A 22349-nucleotide genomic window follows, 5' to 3' on the forward strand; every position below is an offset into this window, starting at 1 on the left:
ATATGGAAAGCGTTGGGTGTTCATGCAGTTCTACAGTTGTCGCATGTTATTTCATGCATGTTTAAATTCACCAGGGATGAAGCCTGTCACTCAAGGCCAAAGGTCACAAAATCTCTTTATAAGCCATCTCATGTGAAAAATGAATGTGTTTGTTGAGGGTCAAGAGGAAACATAATGGGGCATGCAGGGTATCATGAACCATTTCCTGGAGGATATAAAGCTAATCCCTCATCTTTAGCCGACAGCGCGTCTTTAACCAGATTACCCCAATAATCACCTAAACATCAGTGGAAAGAACTAATTTGGGTGTCTAGTCATAACAGTTTCATGACATCAACCAATCCTGTGATACTTTATAAATTACAATGTCTAATCTACCGCGCTGTATATACGTAGGTCCCAGACATCAGCAAAGCTAGGATCACCTAGTGTAATCCTATGGGTGTAGCACAATAGGGAGTCATAATATCCATTCCTTACATGGCATGGAGCTAGTGCTGAGCAGACAACAACTATGTGTGTGTGTGTGTGTATGTATGTGCACTGACATGAGTCTAAGTCTGTGTGAGAGCAAGAGAGTGCATGCACACTCGTGTGTTAACGTTCATACATGCATAAATAGTTTTCTGTCTCTCGGGTGTCTTTTGGTCTGTGCCTCTCCACTGAACACACGTATGGGAGTTGAGGCTAAGGGGTGTTAAGGCCAGACAACAGCAGGGGGATGGGGTTAGGGATGGATGTGAGGAATGCAGAGACCTAAGGGCAATGACAGGGATGGACTGGGGTGAACAGACAGGCAGCGATATGGAAACACAGGAACCCCCTACCCACAGCTCCTCTCAAATGATCTCCTCGATACACCTCATCTGTCTGCCTCACACTTTCCATTTATTTATAGTTCCATTCTCTTGATGCTTTGGTAATGCCAGCCAAAAGGCAAATGACTATAAATGGTGCATTCCTTTTGACATCTGAAGGTGTGCGCCTGCATGAGGCTGCACTTTTGACTGTGTATATGCATATGCACATGTAAGGGATCCAGATGGCGTGTATACTAAAAGGAGCTGGCTGAAGCTATGAGGCTACATTAGAATTGGAGGAAGAGGGCATAAGGAGTAAAGTGGGTGGGAAAGAGGGTCACACATCAGCAGTTGCATGAAAGCCTGGGGTTCCCACTTCCTGCCAGAGATTTGTCTAACGGGAGGCCCTCCATAATTCAATAACAATAATCCCCAATGAAGGCCCAATAAAGAAGGCTGCTGTGGGGTGGAACTAACTGGCTGCACGCCGCCTCCTTCTCCAAACCATCCGTCCATCACTTATTGGGAGAGAGAGACTGGAAAGGCAAAATGGGGTAGTAGGGTGGGGGTCTGGGGAACAAGCCCAGCTGACATGCTGCCCGTAGCCAGCAGCCAGTCGGACACACAGACAGATACAGATCCCGTCTATCCCTCCCTCCTCTCCAACCTGCACGACCTCCCTGCAGTCGATCCCCAGGCTGCCTCATCCTAGTGGAACCCCCCTCCCCGCTGAGCAGGAGACAGAGCAAAGAAGTGCAGCTGCCTCCTATAGTTCCCTAGATGACTGAGCAGCCATGACGGCAAACAACACAAAGACAAAAAAAATTATGCAAATGTGAGACCTACACAACCAGTATCCCCAGCTGGGGTAATCTATTGATCATGTTTTGGTCTGATAAATCACCATTCTTTTAGTGTGTTGCGATAGCTGAATGACTGGAATCCATAACATAACATTATTGTTTATGATAACCATTTTCCAAACAACGCATGACCCTTCCCCGAGCCCTACAGTACATTGAACTCTGAGTGGAAAGAAGAAACAGGACACTTAGAATCATTGTAGAATAACTGTTATGAAACAAAATGTTATTGTGGTTAAAAAATGAAGTGCATTTTAGGCTACATGCATGGATATGTTTCGGTTACAGTAAATCTGTGTCTGTGCCTGTGAATCATAATGACTTCATTAAAAGCTTATCTTGCTTTATAGCTGCATTAAGATCATTAGAAGTATTTCAGTGTGTGATGCATTATATTGTTTGGCTACTTGGTCAACTAGTGTCTGTGCAAACCCATTACAGTTACTCAATTGTAATGACACAAACAATAAAGTAAATGGCTTGGTTAAGACCAAATTGCCTCCTATGCCTTTATTGGACCCAGAGATACAATATACCAGAGAACAAAAGGTAACTAAGGTGTAACTAATTAAAGTAGATTAAAGAATACTACTTTCTCATCCGCACTGTGACTCTCATTTTCCCACAGAAATGAAATTTGTTATTTCAATGTACAGTGTGTTTAGTTAACTTATCTGTGGAATCATAATGAAATGCTTTTCAGTAAAAAGTGCTGTTCTGCTGGAAATTACCAAAATCTCTTATACCCACTATTCAGGAAAAGGACTGTTTATGTGTTGCAAAAGTTTCAGAGGAAAAAAAAAAATGGTCAGTTGAGTTTACCCAATGCCTTCACATGTGGATAAGGCATGCTGAATGAATTCATTAAATGCAAAAGTTTCTCACAAGTTTCTTGTTAGAATCAGTCTACAACCACGGACAGCTGTGTTTAATAAATTAAACAAGAACTTTGGTATTTCCATCTGACAGAGTGTGGTTTACTCTTAGCTAGTCATCAGAGGAAATGAGGCCATCCTTTTTAATGGCCCACATTTCAGAAAATCATGAGATACAAACAGAAAAGCTCAGCTACAATCACTGAAGCCACACTGACTAATGTGTATATACTGTATGAGAATAGTTGTAAGATTTTTATGTATTTGTGCATATAATGCCTGTGTTCTGCAGTGATATTGTACAGAGTTAATCTTAACTCAGCACATACAAATAAATTGTTCAGGACAACATTTAAATATTTTTTCAATAGCAGATTAATTTCACAGAACGCCAAATAAGTCCCTGAAATTCTGAAAGAAATGACATGAAGCATTCCTAAGGTGTAAGATTATTTAAAACTTTTTTTTTTATTTAAACAAAAAGCATTAAGTTCTCATATCCTTAAGCATTTTACAGCCTAAACTCAAACTCTAACATCTGCAAAGTCTCGTCTTCTCAGTAGAAGTCCACTGACTTATGACAATTCCACCCCTCCAGACATCTGCTGGGGACGTTTGTTGTATAATGGTATTCTGGTGCAGTACACCTGCACATCAGGAAATAAATAGAATAAGTAGGAGATTCTGTGCATTAAAATGTGATAATGTGAGTGAGAATATTTTGTTGGACACAAGCAGATATGTCCGTTTGGAAATGCCAGTTGACTGATCAGACTGAGAAGGGCGTTCAAAATGCCTGACAAATTTGTAACAGAGGAGTAAGGCCTCCATGCTAATCCATTCTTAGAAAAGTTAACTACAGTAGAATAGTCCCATGCTGACCCTGCTTTAAACACACTGAAACACGAAACTTTCACAAAATCCCCAAAACAAGGTTGTAAGAGGAAAAACAGACACTGCCATTCCACAAAGCCATAAAATTTGCAAACACGTATGTGCATGCAAGCCAACAATACACACATCACAATTACTCACACAGTAGAAGTCAAAGCAAAGATGTCATTAAGCAGGAGACTGAAAATATAAGCACATAATATAAGCCAGCAAAGCATTTGGGAAAACGAAGACAGCTTATTTAGGCTGCCTGAAATAAGCAGCTGCTTTAATAATGGGAAGGTCGGAAGTTAGTGCTATGAGGGGAAAGGAAAAAAGAGTGCTGTCACTTTGTTTTTATTTTGACATAAAAGATTGCGAAAAGTACTACTGTTTGGGCTGGCACTGATCCAGAGACCAATGCCAGTTTGAGGAGAATATAGTTTCTGTAAATGGAGACAGCTATGGGGGGAGCTCTGTGACTGGTCACAGCTGGCATATTTGCTTGCCGAGGACACTTCCCCTCTTTTTGGGATAAAGTAGAGAATGGAGTCAAATGTTAGGTACCAGCCAAATAGGCAGCAGGTTTGGCACCAAAATCAACTCCATTTAAACGTCGAATTGTGCCAGAAGTTAAAAGGGAGTTAAAACATCTTCATTCAACCCAATACCTGAGCAGGTTTTTAATCCATCTTTATTGACAATGACAATAAATAAATACTAAAATACTAAATACTAAATACTACTTAAGTGTTGCTTCATAAATATTAAGAAGAGCTAAGCCAACAATAATTCAGCTGTGCAAAGTTAAAAGAGCAACACAGAATGAAATACTTCTAAAACAAAACTGACAGCACATGAGATGTTACAGCACAGCCACCTAAGGTGTTTCATATTCCCAGTGTTCCTCAACAAAGCCTGAACCCAAGCACACCGGACTAATGTTGACATGGATAGAAAAGAAAGGTGCGTTTACTTTGAGGAGCCAAGTATGTGCTGTCTAATCCATTTCTTGTGGGAACCTGTAATGCTGTCTGATACCTGTTAAGAGTGCAGACACATAGAGGCCTTTGTGCTTTGCCCGCGGTCATATCTCTGAATGGGTCTTATTGGAGTGTTGCAATAACTCATTATGAGTCACAGACAGTCCAACATCTACCCAACGACATTAATGCTGTAAACACAGGATATGGTAGTTGTGGTGAAGAAATACAAACACACAGACATGAATAAACGCTCACACACACACACACTAAATTAGTGAAAGGTATATAAAGGGAGTTCAGACTTCATGAACAGGCCTTGGGCTGTTTTTAGTCAGGCAGGGAGTGCATACCTACACTAGAGACACGAGATAATTCACTGAATAAATAACTGCATGACCAAAAACAAGAGGGCAGTGCACAGATGGTCGTGCAATAAAAGCTGTGTGTGAGCTTTGTGTGTAGTTTTGAAATGTAGTCTAGTGTGGTTAAGAATGAGCCAATCACTTCTTGTAGGGTTTTTTTAAAAAATTTTTTTATTGTCACTCCCACCAGACCTTATCAATAAGAAAACATCACCAGAACAAAAGCCTCACGATGTGCCTGAGCCTGGGGCATTCCACAAGCCAAGGCAAAACTGTGCTCTTCCTTTGCACATGTGTGGTTACTGTTTTGAACAAGTGTGTATGCATGTGTGTGCATAGATCACTGTAAAGACACTGTACTCACACACCTACTAAACAAACTTATCTCTATGTGACATGCCAGTCATCAGGAGAGACTGACTAGAATGAGGTAACCAGACTAAAGGTGCCCAGACTTGTAGATTAGATGTTGTTATTATATCTTTGTTATTTGAATATCATTTCATTGCCATTACAAACTGGATTGCATTCAGTTTTTATTCACAATTTGTTTAGTGTCCCAACTTTTTTGGAATCCGGTTTGGACTTTTGTGCCTCTCTCCTTCACCTTTTCTGTCCCTAATGAACAACAAAGCAATGTCAGGCAGCTAGAGAGGAGAGGAAGGATTATACTGAGCACACATTAACATCACACAACACTCCAATCAACCGAAAAAGTAGCATATTAAAGATGTGAGTTTGTGTAATGGTGTGCACAAGTGTGTGCACAGGTGAGTGCAAGGGCCTGTGCTGCTGTGTGTGAATACAAATGTGTATTTGTCTATTTAGGGGAAATAAAAGGAAGATTTCAATAGCCTATACACTGAACAATAGGGCCAATCAGTCTGCTGGATCACGGCTGATTAACAGATGAGCTCACTCTAGGTGAGCATGTAACACTGATATCTCGGCAAGAGTGCAATAACAAAACCAATCATAAAAAGATTCAAAACTATCATCGGTTGTTTCTTCAAAGACACACTGAGTGAACCCTCGTGCTAAAACAGCATAGAAAGCAGGAGAACAAGAATCCATTTCCCAAAACAATCTGAGTGTTCCATCTCGATGGCCTTGAAGGGCATGAGCAGAATAACAACTGGCACTGTAAAACAGTGCTATTCTCATTACCCTCTGTGGAGTGAATAGAGAGACAGACTGTGAAGAAGGCTAATGAGCTAGTTAAGGTGGCAGTAAATGTCATTCCTCCTCTGGCAGGCCCCAGGCTGCAGTACTGCTACAGGCCATTACCTGGACAGGGATGCTTAAAGCTTGCATCAGCACTTACTGCACTGCCTAGAATTCTCTCTCACACACACACACACACACACACACACACACACACACACACACACACACACACACGAGTAACGTGTATACACCATAACACTACAACCTTGCAATATAACATGCATTACATTAAAAGCCTAAGCGGATCACGTTGAAGAAAAGTGTGTGACATGAGGCGACACAGTCCTTAGTCGCTTTAATCTTCTTTCCATTGACAGAAACTGTAATGAGTAAAGAGCTTTTCTGGCTGCTTTCCACGCAGGTGTTGACTGTGGTCTGCTGGCTTGTTAGCTGCTTGGCCAGTTAGTTTGACCTTTAGTAATTTATTCTCATATCCAACTAGAAATATAAGATTTCCAAATTGGATCAGTCAGAGTTTATTCTGAAAAGAACAAGGACACAGTGTGACTGGTCTACATTTTGACATGAATGTGCAGGAGTATGCAGACTAAATCAAGGATCTGCAAACAACAACAACAACAACAACATAAACCAACAACTTTTAAAAAGACACAGAAATTTGAATTTAAACTAACAGCCAAGCAAACTAATGGACAAGGAACATAAAAGAATACTCTGCTCTAAACAAAAATGTATGCCTGATCAGATTTTTAAATGAAAAACTCTACCTGGTTGAGTCTGGTTCTTTCTGTTCATTCCTATTAGTCTCACAGTTAAAGCATAAACTGTATCTACTTCTGTATTTACTTGAGCCACATTCTCTTGAAGCACCTTGTCCAAACAGACAGCAGCTCTCAAACCTATAACACAGACGCTTTCCTTTTTGGGGCAGGATGGATGCGTGAATATAAACATAATGTTCAAAACTAAACCCTTGCAGGTTTCAATGTGACAACACTGTCAGTGTGTCAAATGCAGTGTTTATTTTCCTCTGTTGAAGTTTCAAATCAACAAAGTCCCCCTAACATGGATAACAGACAACCACGCTGGTGGTCTCAACGGTATTTTAAAAGACACAATCAGCAAGTTCCATACAAATTTTTAATGACACTGAGTCACAAGAAAGTGTAAACTGGATTCACTAATGTACACGTTTAAACCTTGAAATTTACAGAACAATAAACAAGTTCTTGTAAAACCAAGAGAGCGACTACTCTCGCCGCACTCTCCGAGGTCCTCTAACAAATAAACTCTCTTTGGGTTTAAATAAAGCTCTGAGCTCCACTACATTTAAATACACTCTGGCTCAGCTTCCCCATCGGCTTCAATACGCCTCTGGGTCCAATGTATGGAGTCAGCCTGCTGCCCATATGGTCCCCACTGGATTAGGCTAAAAAGCCCAGTCACATAATAGTGAGGCCCAAGGAACCATTAAAAACCCATTAATTGTAAAGTTTGAAGCTTCTTATGGCAATGATATGCTAATATTTCTTAGCACTGGAGATGGGCTGAAGAATAAGAAGCAGCCAGATGCAATAGAAGAGAAATGTGCTGAGTGAAGGGAAAGGGTGTGTGTGCGTGTGTGTGTGTGTGTGTGGGGGGGGGAGATAAAATGTTAAAATGGTGAAAAGAGATTCTACAAATAGTTCCAGGTCATGGTAACTCCTTAAGATCCACTTGTCTGCCAGAAACAAGCACGCTCCCTCTCCCTTTCTCTCTCACTCACCCACACACACTTTCTCACACTGGGTGAGAGGGAGTACTGGGGAATAAGAAGAAGAAATGAAGAGTAGACGACACTGAAACTGCAGGCAGCAGAAGACAAAGAGGTCAGTATTGCGGAAAACATGGAGTCTGACATTAAAGTGAGGCAGCTCAACTTCCATGCTCTATAGCGCCAGAAATGCATTGTCAAGAGATATGTAAGGGGAATAAAATATAAAGGAGTGACTGAGTAGGACAGATGGGTGGAGAAAGAAAAAACAAAGAACAAAGTTACTGTATATCCTGAAAATTTAACAAAGATTGATAGCCTGCATCTCTGTCCATCTGTTTTCATAATAAGACAACTTACGGAATTTACTTTTTGGCCAGGTGTCATAGTGTGGGGAAATTTTCTGCTTATCTCAGCAATCCCCTGTGTTGTGGGGTGGATGGAAGGAACATTAGAAAGGCTAAGTCCCCACCAAGCAGATTAACCAGAGCCAGCCATGGGACAAGAACACAGATTTAGGAAGCATTGCCCAAATAAGATTTAGGCTTTTCACTGGCAATAACTTGGGAGTATACATTTCAATGCGTAACCCGCAATGTAACTGATGCTTTCCTGGCTCTGAAAAGGACTTGGGTTAATCTGAGAACTGCCACTGTACCGAAAGCTTACAGCCTCTTCCAGCTGAATAGAGCTGCTGTGTGTAAGTGCTGGAGCTTTTCTCCTGTGTCGTTCAAATTCAACACTCAGATTTCCTTTAAAGCGAGAGGCAGTGCTACTTGTTATTTGTTTGTTGGAAAGCCTCTTGTATATAATGTGGATCTCATCATTTCAGTGTGGTATACAGATCCCATTACAGTGCAGCTGACATGACAATACATAAAATGTCAGAATCAATGACGGTTGTAGCCACAAAAGAGGAAGTGCTGCAGGAGTACAAAGGTCAGGGAGTCCTGAATGTGTCATTCTTCTGTGTAATGAGTCCTTTTCCTATGTGTGTTTAGGATGCCAATGAAGGTAAAGCACACTGGACTTGTCTTTTCCCTGTTCGGCTCTTGGGAGCCAGGTGTCTCTCTTTAATGGAGCCATGTGGAGACTAACGTAGGTTAATGAGCCATACAAGCCCCAGTGGAGATGAGCATTATAGGCTATATGAGATCCCCTCTCATCCCTATATCCCTCCATTTGTGTCAGACCCAGAGAGAGAACTGAGGAACAAAGGAATCTGTGGTGGAATGGAAGCAGAGATGCAAGAGAGAATGGAGAGCCAAAGAGAAAAGCGGGTCTGCCAGCCTTTTAAAACAATTAAGGTCTGGATGAGATTCACTAAAAGTTCCACTGCCAAGCAAGGCCCAAATGTGGCAGTAAAGGGAAGGCTTAGTGAGAGCCGGCCTAATCAGAAACAGACTCACTACGACAACAAACCAAACCACACACACACACAGGAAAGTCGACACTTTACATATTAAAGCTCGGCAGGGAGGGGAAGAAAGCCTGTGGTAACATCAAATTGTAATGAGGAACAGGCTCGGAGAGTGCATAAAGCATAGAAAGAGACATAAAAACAGAGAGTTGTAATGATGATTTTGAAGGAAAGAGAGCTTTTAACCACAGATGCTATGAGTCTGTTTTAAGAATGTTTGTTGTGGTGTTGTTCTGTTTGGCTTTACTGCATTCCTCTTTTTGTCTTGGTCTCAGATGTGGCTTAGTCTCTCGTTGAGCCGTCTGCGGCTCCATTTCAGCGTAAGCTATAAACTTAGAGCAAGCAAACATTTGAGCATGCCGTGTTTCTGTCCCCAAACGTGAATGTGTGCTTTGCTAAGATGCTGCCGAGACAAGAGAAGCATGAGTAAGCGTTTGGTGATAGCGTGGTTGGAAATGGAGGATACTGGCAGATGAGAGGTGTAGCTGGGAAGAAAAACAGACAGGAAAGAAGAAACACAAGGAAAAGCAGAAAGGAGAGATTTAGGAAGACGAGCTTGGTGAAATGTGGGTAAAATAGAGGCTAGAGAAGCTGCAAGAAGAGCAGAGGGAGCGAGGGAAGAAGAGGAGGCTTGACCAGGTTTGTGCTTCGGAGCAGAGAGCATAGCGGGGTTTGTGGCATAGCCGACGGAGAGGCAGCCTCACATTCCAGGCTTGATCCTGTATAAATCCTGTCTGTTACTACAGATCTGATAGGGAAATAAGAGGCCAGATGGGGGCTTCCCTTGGCCTTATAAGGGATTGTGACTTGGTCTGGATGGATAAAGGGTGAAAAGCCACGGAGAATGAAAAATACAGATAGAAGAGGGCAGAGACAGGAATGAGGACTGGACTTTGAGGAAAAAAATAAAAGTGGATAGCAGTACACAGCAGCAGAATATGAAAAAAATAAATCGAAAAGAAATGGAGAGTGAAACTAAGATGCTGCCTATTGTGTGATATTCTTTGTTTGCTGCTCCTCTGATGTTGTTTCAATGATTTTCAGTCTTTGAAGAGAGATGCATCAGGTCTCCAAAACAGAAACAATTTCCTCCTTGTAACAAGAGCACAGTTAACAATACAGCCCAGCACAAGTGGAACGGTAAAATTCATCCTACTACCATTGTTTCAGCCTGAGTCCCATAGATCATTGTAGAATTTTTCTCTAATGTCAGAAAGAGTATTTTTGCCCTTGAGAAAATTGCATGTGGAAAAAAAACAAAAACAAAAAAACCTTGAACAAATAGATGTTTACAATGTTAACCGCTAGAGCTCTACTGATCGCACATGAATTTGCAACACAACAGCAAAAATTCTTGCTATATCCCTTTAATCTACTCTCTTTGTTCTTCATTGTGTTTAGAATTAACAACATTTCTTACTCAAGATGTTCAGACAGTGGGAGCCAACAACCTGCTGAGAAGCCTGATCAGCCACACTAATCTGATCAGCTGTACTTTGTTCAAGTGTGTCTTATTCAAAGAGGACATCACTACCAGCATGGTGTAACCCAAACACCGTCCTATTCCCTTTCAGCTGATGATCCTGGGGAGAACGACACAGTCATCTGATCTAACACACCTTCCAACCCAACAGTCGCCTCCCTCCCTCCCTCCTCTCCCCTCTCCTCTAATCCAGCTTGCAGCCCAAACACAGCATACCTGCAACCAAATGTTCACCCAGCTGCAACAATCTGGACTTATTAGGGTGAAAACTCATGACACAAGTGTTTCTCGTTTCCTAATCAGTTAGAGGGCAACCCCCTCCTCTTTCCCCACTGTGTGTGTCTGCGTGTGTGTGTGTGTGCATTCGTTTTCATGTGATGAAACACTCTTGAAATAGAGTGAAACCAAGTGTCTTTGAATGTATGATCAAGGGAGTTTTCGCACACCTCCCACATACAAATAACTGCGTAAAACCTCTATGTGCACCTGACTAAATAATATTATCAACATGTGTACACCTTATAAAACACACAGTAAACAAACTTGGAACCACTTATGTTATGGCACGTATTAAAATTAAACAGTTTGTAGACTAAAAGGCACAATACCTCAGAGACGCAACATGCAAATGATGCTGACAAAATGCTTGCCCTACAACGCCCAAACATGACACAAACCGAACTGATTCATTGCCACAGCCAACTAATACAGCTCAAACGCACAAGCACACAAACACGAGACACACCACCTCTATCCACACACCCCACTGAGCAAACAGCTGCTTGTGGCAGCACCACACTGTGGCTACCAATTACACCAAAACAGAAATATTTAACTGCCCTTTTAAACAGAGTGAAAATTAGGAACGTCAGTAGTTTGAGGCTGTGTTGTGATTCCATCAAATTATCATGTCTGTGCCTCGACCAATAATCCAGTCTGACACAGTGGGCCCATGTCACCACACATTGGGATGCCTCACCCCTGGCTCTGACCCTGACCCTTTGCATTAGTCAAGTTACCAGAGGCCCAGATAATGTTTTCCCAACCGCTAACCATTAGTGTTTAATGAATAACAGCAGTAGCTGAGCTGACCTATGGCTGGCTGAGGCCTCTAGCTCCTGCTAAGTTCTTTGATATCGTGACCTTGTTCATGCTCTCTCAGTGGCCTGCCATGGGTTTTCTGGAAGTACAGGTGCTTTTCAAAAACCACATATATGCCCTCGTATTCAGTTTTGTCTGGGTCACAGTTATTATGTGCAGCTCTGCACCTTTTCTCCATTCCTTCCATTGTACAATGAACCTGTCAAGCAATCTAACCACAGACGCATTCTGACATTTCACACATTTCACATAGCTTAGAGTTTCTCTTCATTCTAAAGTACATTCTCAATTAATGTTTCTAGCATCTAATACTCTATATGATCTTTATGTGACTATAAAGCATTGTGCTCAAGTGGTCTGCTCTCTGAAATTAAAATATTAAAAGTGTTGTACATTGTACACTCATTAATATTTAGGGACATAAATTAGTAATTCATCTATGATTTTTGAGTGGAAAAATGTATGATATAATGGAGTAATATAAAAATAGATACATGGATAACAGGGTCTTTAAAACAGAAGAAAAAGACGTTTGAATGGACGCTCTGGTACAAAGTGTTACAAGCTATGCAGAAAGAAATGTCCGCTTGCATTAAGACTGTACTTTTCTTTGCTGGACAGCTGGACTATTAAGAGGGAGTCTCGGCTGACAGCTCTTTTTCATGACAGCATGAGGCCAAGATCTGACATACAGTTGTCAAGAAAAGAGATGCCCTGTGTGAGTGCGTGTATAGGTGTGAGTGTGTGTCTCAGAAGTGATGAGCAGGCTGAGTGAGCGGAGATTACCAGTGGCTTGAAATATTATCACATGCTATTAGTACTGTATCACTGTTCATTAGGCTGATGGCTAGGTGCAGTTACTTGACAGCCTTGTTGTAAGGAAGAGAGATGAAAAGTGTGAGGGCAAAAGTGAGTAAAGACAGAGAACTCTGGGAGTTACACCGTGCACAGAAAATAAAATGTAAAAAGGAAATCATTGCGAAAGGAAAATAAGGGTGAACGATAAGGGTCTGCTTGCCTCAATCCTTCACTGTCAGACATTTAACCAAGAGGCAAAACCTCAATGGGAAACCGGACAGCTGTGGTATTTAATGTCACAACAAGAAAGAATGAGGCACATTACTACAATCCCCAATTTTTATTGTCATAACATCCATAATGTATGATAAGCAGATGACTATTCAATGACTAAAAGCATGTATCAAAGAAATGATTTGTGTAGCGCCCATTAAAGCTTCCTGTAAACATTGTGTGATCACAGAAATGCATTAAACAATGCTGTCACCAGGACAAGCCTAACTCTAAAGGAACTGATAGCTGCTGCTGTCTTGTATGAAGTAGAAGCAGTAAAGCTGTCTCACTATCAGACAGAAACATTAGTAGCTGTCACACTCAGTTTGTCTCAGCATAGACAACGGTTTAGTATATCATCAAAGCCCAAACAATTCTCATTTATAAGATCTATTGGCACTATAAGCTTATTGAAATGGAAGTACACATTTGCAAAATAGATGAGAGGAATGTTGTTTTCATTGCTTGTGTAATCTGGAATGATTATGCATGATATCAAACACATAAACAAGGCATGGCTTTCTTTTCTTTTTTTAATTTTCTAACTGCTTCTAATGAGGACGATCATTAAGATGCATGTAAAATATGGAAAATTCACCACGAACTTCAAAAAGATTCCCTCTATAGTGGGTCACTGCTGGAGTTTCTGTTCAAGTTTACAAAGTACAAGTTTGCTCTTATCCCCCTCTGTCCTTCCTATTCCTCCTTTTATCTAATTTTGGACCACTCTAAGAGCCAGCAGTAATGAATTGGCTAATCACAGTTATCTGGCCCATTCAAGTGCTTTGTAAAGCAAATCAATAAAGCCTGGCACTGAGCCAGTCATCCACTTTGACAGATGTTGCTTGCTAATCTATTTTCTCTATTTTTTTTCGCCATTCTGTCCTAAAGATGTTTACTCTTTAGCTAGCCGTCCTTTTCTGCCTGTCTATTTCAGCAAGGTCAGTGGAGAAAATGAAGAAGAAAACAGAACTGTGTTCCATTTCACACTTGCTGCAGAAGGGACACAAGTCAAGTGCTGAATACTTAAAGTTCATTCAGCTGAGAGAAATTTTTCCTCTTTGATTGGTGGAACTACTGGAAGACATTTCATCTCAGAAATTCATACCTCAGGCAAAAAGAAAATAAATAAATAAGGCTTACACCCATACTATACCATTTCCAGAGTAACAGATCAATAGCAAAAACTGATAACTATTTCTATGAATTTCAAATGTTCTCCCTGTGGTGCCTACACTAGCAGCAGACTAAACAGCTAAAACTGATAGGCTGGGATAAGCTGCCTCCCAACGCGCCCTCATGTTCTGAACATACAGTATTTTTGTGCGTTTTATATTACAAATTCAATTGGCTGGAAATTTTGGAAAATACAATATTCATTAGAAATGAAGAGAACATTCAGCTTTTTCCCAACTTGTTTACCTTTCTGTGTATCCTGGAAGACACGGATCTGCGTTTGATGTGGCTTCTTAATCCTAACACCACAATGGCTTCACACATTAATAAAAGTCACACAAAGCAATGACACAGACTTCACTTACAGCTCTCCATGCAAACAAAAGTTTAAAAGTGAGAGTTTTTAAACATAACAAAAAGTTCAAGCTACATAACTCCGCCATTAACACAATTTGAAGCCTAATCAATAGGAAAACATGCTGAAGAAGCTAGATTACTGCAAGGCTTTTTCTTTAGACAATCTCCAGTGAAAAGTGGCTCTAATCAACAATGGGTTAATTAATCTCACTTGTGAAGTTAGTCCAATTATGGGACACACTCTACGGGGAATATTTGTCTCCTAAATAATAGTAATAAAATGCATTGCTAATGAAAGGTCTCACAAAAAAAAAGTTCTGTTCAGACAAAGGTAAATGAATAAATAAGTAGTGCACAACACATTTAGGGACATGTGTGAATCAGACTTTGTCTCTTTCGGGATTCGGATGACATTTTGGCATAGGTGAATGAATACCTTTAGGCTAAATAAAGCCTACATGTATAAAATTCATCTGTTGTAAAATGTATGCACTGCATGAGTATTTGTCTCCTGTTGTTAGATAATGAAAAACACTTCCTTCGAAACACTGGCAGAGAAAAGAGCAGGCAATTAGAGGAAGTGAAAGGAGAGGGAGACACATGGAAGGAGAGAAAGCAACATAGAGCTGTTTGAATGTGATTAATGAGATCACTGCAGGGTAGGCTGTGTCATTGTAAAAGTCTGAGCAGCAAAAAGGAGGAAAAATAGAGTGGCAGAAAGAGTTAGAGACTGAGACAGAGAATGGGGTAGAAAGCGAGACATGAGAGGGAAGAGAAAAAAACTGAGCAGAAACCAAGCTGACTGACCTGGCTACATTTAACTCACTGCTATGAAAAGACAGGGGGAATGAGACGGAACGACTGACAGAAAGTGAGTAAATCAGGCAGACAAAGAAAAAAAGAGATATAAAGCTCAGATGAATGGAACAGCAGGGGCTCTTGGTCTTCTGCTGGCCTTTTAACAGTGAAGTGTTTAGGGAAGCCTCGACCAGGTCTGGCAGATAGAGAAGCTTGTGCTCTAAAGAGAGCCATGAAAGGCACAGCCTGCTCCTGCTGGCTGGGGATGCCGCTGGCCACCTCTTTATCTGGCTCAGGGTAACAGACTGGGCAGGAGCAAGTAGAGGCCAGGATCGAAAAGGTCACACAGGCATCCTGCCAGTCCAAAAATCCATAAACAAGCTGGGGTTGAGCTGGACTAGAGAGATGGTTGTGGTAATTAAACATTTATGGCAACCATCTTTACACCCAAAGATACAAAGCCTCTACACAAATATATCATTTAAAATAAACAGAATACAAAAAATATGATTCTTCCAGATTTAACATGCCAATGAAAGTAGTTTTATAGTCTCAATAACCACCCAACAGAGGACTTCTTCAGTCCTGGCTGAAGTTCCTTCCCCCCCATATCCTGCTGTTGATCAGACAGTTTAATTCCACAAGACAGAGCTTTACTGTACTTTTTTTCTTTTTTTTTGAAATTGTAAAAAAAGATAGTCTCTCAGGTACCACACACAAAAGCTACACAAATTAAATTTGCCTCTGTTCGCAGTTTTGGATATTGTGTTGGTTTGATCCAGCCTCTCTGTGGATGTGCTGGAAATTGTGCTGGGAGGAAATAAATTATTTGACCAGCAACAGTGATTTCTAGAGGGTATGCCAAGCGCTCAGCTGTTTCTAGTAGGGAAACTGAGGCTGTATTGATAGTGATCAAAAAGATTGCCAGCAATCAAGGAGAGAGAGACCCACAAAGATGGTTGTAATAGGTGCATAACACAGCTGTAATATCAGTTAAAGAATCGCTCATACATGCCACTTTTTATCTAAAATGTCAGTTGCTCCATAAATAGGTGTATTTCGTGTGATGTTTTTCCATTTAATTTTAACCACACAAGGCAAAACAAACAATAATTTAACAATGGAATGCAATTATTTGTTCAGTCTGGGATTAAGTAGAACACACTATTCAATCTAAGTGATGCAATTGTTATTATATAAAGCATTCAGTGAGAAATAGCAATTACTGACTATGATGACTGGAAATAAGTTCTACCTGGTGGCGATTGTGACAGTTCTTTTCACTTGTAATTGTATTTCTTTGTATTGTATTGTATTGTGAGGTTAATTTATGTTGTGTAGGGACTACAAAGATCTTTAATAAAGCCGTTAAAAATATTAATTTTCTGTGTTTTTAGGTTTTTGGAATTCGTTTTTGCAATTATGAACAACAACTGAACATTTTCCATAAAAAGAGGTTAGGTTTCATATTTCCACATAGTCACTCTGTGTTAGCGCGTTTTAAGGGATGCAGGTGACAGGATGGCTCACTTCTGTTTTCAAAATAATTTGTACCCCTGGGGGAACAGGATGGGCCTCCTTTCAGTTGTTGCCATGAGCCTCAGCTGTTGCTATGGACATCATCCTCAATGATATTTAGTGCTTCTCTCCCTCTTTTACTCTAGATGTTCATCTTTGTGTCTATTATTATTTCACCGACTCAGTTTTTCCACCTGTTCTACTTTCTTTCTCTCCTTCATTACTGCCCCAGTATCCTTGTGCATTACTATTTAGACAACATAGCCGGGCTACAGTGAAAACAAAAGTCAAGGGTTGGAAAGCAGTGAGTAAATTTGCTGAGCTAATCCATCAATTTCACATAAAAATCCATGCCAGGCAAAGCCAGGCCACACAAAGACAGGTGAGCAACCTCTTGGCTGACAGGCCAGACACCCAAGTTGCTCTGATCGTATTCTTTCTCAGAGCAACAAATCCAAGAAATAATTCACAGAGGTTCATTGCAAAATCACCCTCTCTGTTCGGGGTAACCACAGCATAGAAGGGCGAGAGTGGGGTTGGAGGGAGGATGGTCACTTGTCCACCAGGACCCTGTAGTAGCAGCTGCTTGCATTTACAAGCCTTTTAAGTCTGGAATACTTTATGCCCTGTGATCAGCTGTTCCCCTCAGTGACCCCCCCCCCCCCCCCAACATCACTGTCTACACAACACACACAACCCTGCTGTTCTTCAGGCTACTGTGGGAGCCATGTGAGTAAGCTGCGCACACTCTGCTACGTTAACCAGATCTACAGGACATTTGTCCAGTTAAACACCTGAACCACCCTTTTAAGTTGCCTCTTTTAGCTACAAAACATATTATCCAAACCAATTACCCCATTATTCATCAGGGCATGACAGAAAAAAAACAACAACAAACTTTTCCATTTTGGTTTTTGTTCGCCTAATCCAAACCAAAACACTGAAGGGTAAACTAGCCGACATTTACTAAGATAATTGCTGTTTGTAAAGTGTACAGTACAATAGCTATACAGATTATGCCAATCCTTCATGACTCAGTTACCTTTTCATAATGTAATCACAAAGCCTGTTTGGATCTTAATAGTTTTGCAGGATTTAGAATACATGGGAGCCTACCATTTGGGAATGTATCCCTATGGTCCCAGGTTCAACAACTCTGTTGAGCTTGTGAGAAAAACAGGGATAGAGGATGTTTCTTCTCATTGTCTGTGAACTGATTCCAATTAAGATGGGAATCGTGAATGCCCCTCTGCTGAACATGCTTTAACTTTCCCATTCATTTTTTGTTTTGGCTTCTTTCAACATCTAATTTTACATGTGCAGCAGTGCCCTCCATCCCCATCTATATCAAAGGCAATGCTTTCCGCAGCTCCTCTGCTCCACAATGCCATCGTTGATTCCCACCAATCCCAGTCCCCATATGGGATATGCCTCCTCCCCAGCAAAAAGTGAACCACACACAGTCAGTTTTAACTTGGATGATGCAATTCTTGGGTAATGTGTGTCCAATTGCATAGCAGATTGCCTATCTTTATAAAGTTCACCCACAGAGCCATCTTTGGTTTCTGCGTGATAACATAGATGATAGAGGCTGATGTGGATAATATGCAGTCTGGACACAATTACTTTACATCTTGCTCTAGAATTTAAATAATACATTAACTTAAGAGCAGGACTACCACCTCACTAGAAGATCTGTAATGATAGCTTTGACTGGGATAAATAATGTTTTTCCAATCGCTAAAACACATTCATAAGGGTTGGTGTACTGGGCGTCTTCTACAGCTTTCTGCTGAGGTGAACACCTACTGGCCTCCACCATCAATCACTGCCTTCAAGAACACCACCCAGAAGTCCACACCCAATTTATGGAAGTCTCACAACACATTCAACCACACAGCTTATGCATGTGTTAGTCTATGCTTGCAGTGAAATTCTCTAAGTTCATAAAGTATATGAGATGCCCATTTGTTCCCACATCTCTCAGCAAAATGCAATGACTTCACACTCTGTTAACATCACGACAGAATATTTTTTGCTGCAGCACTGTATGAGACTCCTGTGTAGTGTTATTGTTTCCTGCAGTGTGCCACACTATATATGCATTTTTCTTACTTTGGTGTCTGCTTACTCCCCCACCCTCTTAACCCCTCTTCCTCAATCAATCCCCTACAAAAGCCTGCCACAGGCAGCGATATCCACCAACATCATCCCTCATGCTTTGCCATGTTCCCGCAAAGCCAAGGAAACAGCAGCATATACGGGAGCTGATCTGCAGGGAAAGCAGGAGGGAAATGGAGGGAGGGAAGGAGGAGTGGGATTGAATGGGGAAGCATTGAGTGGAAGGATGGGGAGGGGGTATTCTTTGGGAAGGGAGCCAATCCAATTACAAGCAGTGGTGCAGCCCTGGTTTCTTTGGCGGCACAAAATTCACATTTCGACGGTCTCTTCCTCCCTCCCCTAGTACCTTCTTGCTTCTTCTTCTAAAGATGCCTATTCCTGCTACTCTGTTTCCTATTTTTTGCTCATCGTGGCTCACACTCACATCCTGTAATCGTACATCCCTATGCACCACACCCCTCCCTTTCCCCATCTGTCTGTCTTTCTTGGATGCATGAAAGAGCTGGAGGTATAGCACTGTATCACCAGCAAAGCAACAAATCTTGTCACCCTAGCTGTGTCATGCTCAGATCTGCAGGAAGCCTCCAGCATCCTACTCCATGTAGGTGTCTCATGCAACTCTGTAGGAGCTTATCATCCCTCTGCAGAGGAAACTGTAGCTCATACTCTTTAGGTCACCCAATCCCTCTGCCCTCCCTGTGCCACGGCATGGCAGGGCAGGCTGGGAGAAGGGTGGGGTGGAGGGGATAGCCAGGGTGTTGAATAACATTCAGTGTAAACAATGCATACTTCGGACAGACTGATTATTCTTAATTACTAATTAGTCATTATACATGAAAACAGCTTTTTTTAAGCTGCTGCAAATTGCTACAGGGGAATCCCAATTCTCTGTCATTCTCCCAGCAGTCAGAGCTTGTACATTGTTGATCATTTGCGTTCATGCAAATCATCACGTTTCACTATCCAACAGCACATCTGCTTGCAAATTTCTGCACAGCAGAAGAGTGCATATATTCTCACGCGATCAAAAGCAAATTAGGTTCGATTAAAGTCCTCCAAACTTACTTTGACAGCAAGACCACACTAAAACACAACCTTTTATTTAGCAGTAAAAACCTGAGTTAACAACGCAAAATGCAATTTAAGTTTTGGGAATGTCACAGAAATATACAATTAATATTTCATTATGGCAGACATTTTGATTTCTACACTTAATATAATCTCGTGCTGAGTTCATTCACATTACTGAGAATATTTTAACAGAGTTAAACTTTTTCCACTATTTTCTCACTTCAGCCACCTCATAGTAAGAAGATTATTATAATCATAAATATTAAGACAACACATCATTTGAACTTTCTAATGTGCTCTGTTAGTGAAACCATATTCTGTGTGTCATGGGATCATTCTCTGTGGGTGACTGCTTGCTTTTTTTATATTCTGACCACTGGACCGTGGTACCTTTTGTCTAGGTGCGCTTCTCATATCCTGATTAATTCCTGCCCCACCTTAGCGTTACTGTGGTTACAGTCACGCCTCTGTATGTAGTCACACAGATGCACAGAAGGCTATTTTGCATGGATTTTGAAACAGACTAAGGACATAGCAGAGGGAAATGGGTGATTGCGAGCGGCAGGTACAGACAAGAGTGTGGAAAGAAACAGGCAAACACACACCATATGCAAGCAACAGAGTGAGGAAAACACTCCTCTGTTGCAAATAATTGAAACAGATGAAAAGGTTAAAAAAAAGTTGACATTATTTAAAGCTCAAACTGGTGGTTAAGTCAAATTAATATTCTCTACACAACAGCCTGATTAGTAAATTGATTTAATAATGGAAAAATGAAGACCAAAATAACCCACAACACTGACATTTATGTTCCACTCCTGACATTTGTGATCTCGGAATGACACTGAGACAGTCAGCCCAATGAGAGAAGCAAGGTCAATAAATCTATCAATATCCTTCAACTAGCTGTCTAATTGCAGTCTGGACACGAGACAAAGGACAACTATGATAGGCCTACCCGAAAACTCAAATTTCAACCAAAGCCATGCATACATATAGTAGGCTATATCACACAATATTACCAGACAGGTAACTACATTTTGGCGCCTGAGAATGGGGGACTGTGTATAGCAACACTTACAATTGTTTAGTGGTTAGTAGTACACTATTTATGTTTAAGTTAAAGCTGAGAGTCTGTATATTAAACCTATATGCATTACATTGGTGTAACATATACTTTTTATAAAAATATATATAGCTAATCAGCTGTTTGGGGGAATGTCAGTGTCACACAACAGTGCAAGAGCTGTTTGAAAACAATCAATAAATCATAGATGTGTCTGACTGACAATCAAACCCAGAGCGGCACTTAACAGCACTTCTCCTCTGCACTATTTATTCCAGCTAGTCAAAAGTTTAATCTCATGCCTGATTTAGACTTCTGAGCCGGTAATGTAACCTACATAAGTGGCCAACATCATTGCTGACATTTATACTAATGCATGTGACATTACACGTTAATTACCACGCAGTTGTCTCCCAGTGTTTTACATGTGGTGCCAACCAGCAGAAACAATTAAAATTTCTTTCTTCTGTTCCTGAATGTTTTTCACTTCTTTGCACATTCTCTCATGTCCATTCCAATAGTTTCCCCCATCCTCCTCTAGGAATTTGCCAACATGTGTAAATCCTTTTATTGATGCTATGATTATTATTTCTTATATTGAGATCATGATTCTTATTCTCTCACTGAAAATTCAACAACTGCAGCGAATAGTTATGAGTTGCATTGATGAGACTTGTAGACACATTTCTATGGAGATGCACCGTAAGTTACAATGTAAGGTCTCAGAGGGATTTGCCATTACGGTGTAGCTGTGGTGTAGATTTCCCAGTGAAATATAAATCCACAGTAATACCATGTTTCTTGTAGCTAGGGTGTGAAATCTATTATTATTAACTGGCCAGGAGCCCTTAACCCTCTGTAGCCTTTGTATTCTCTCACCAAGACTAGGAATTTCAGTGCATGGGCTGGCTCTTTCCCTTGGCTCTCAGTGGGCCAAAGCAGAAAGGTGCCTATTAAAATTAATGGTTCAGTGCAGGATACTTAACAGTGCAACACTAGAGCTCATTTAACAAGGAACTGGTAATGACCACTACAGTGAGCTAGCTGTTGCCATTACACCTCCCTGACACTTTGACAGCTGGGATTAAATATTAAGCAGCTATGTTTCCTTGTGACCAACATCCATCTACACAGAAATAGGACCACTTCACAGTGTCAGTCCCCTCTGGACTATTGAGCAGTATAACTCCCTATGTATCACAGTAATAACACAAGCAGAGAACTTATACATGAGACCTTTAACTGCTGGATGAGAAGAGGAAGGGAGTTGGTACTCACCTTCTTCAGGCGTCCACTCTTGGTACCCACAAAAGCTACACAGTAGCCATTGTAGACATAAGAGGTCACAGAAGTCATACGGTCCCGAGTCTCAGTGTAGAGAGTGTGGCCAGTCACTAGTTGAGAGCCGCCAAGTGGCTGGTTGATGTCCAGACCACAGAAGGAGTCATCAATGGGCACGGGCTAAAG

The 22349-nt window shown here is 41.1% G+C and overlaps 1 protein-coding gene across 3 annotated transcripts in view; it reads right to left on the minus strand.

The window, feature by feature from the left end:
* The window catches only part of plxna2 (plexin A2), a 160804-nt gene that overhangs the window by 108451 nt on the left and 30004 nt on the right, over nt 1–22349 (minus strand). For all 3 annotated transcript variants that reach the window (XM_026153904.1, XM_026153903.1, XM_026153905.1), the window contains exon 3: nt 22161–22343. In XM_026153904.1, coding sequence (XP_026009689.1) covers nt 22161–22343 — 183 coding nt within the window. The remainder of the gene's footprint in view (nt 1–22160; nt 22344–22349) is intronic.

Source organism: Astatotilapia calliptera, chromosome 20, assembly GCF_900246225.1.
Source record: "Astatotilapia calliptera chromosome 20, fAstCal1.2, whole genome shotgun sequence".
Lineage (NCBI taxonomy): Eukaryota > Metazoa > Chordata > Actinopteri > Cichliformes > Cichlidae > Astatotilapia > Astatotilapia calliptera.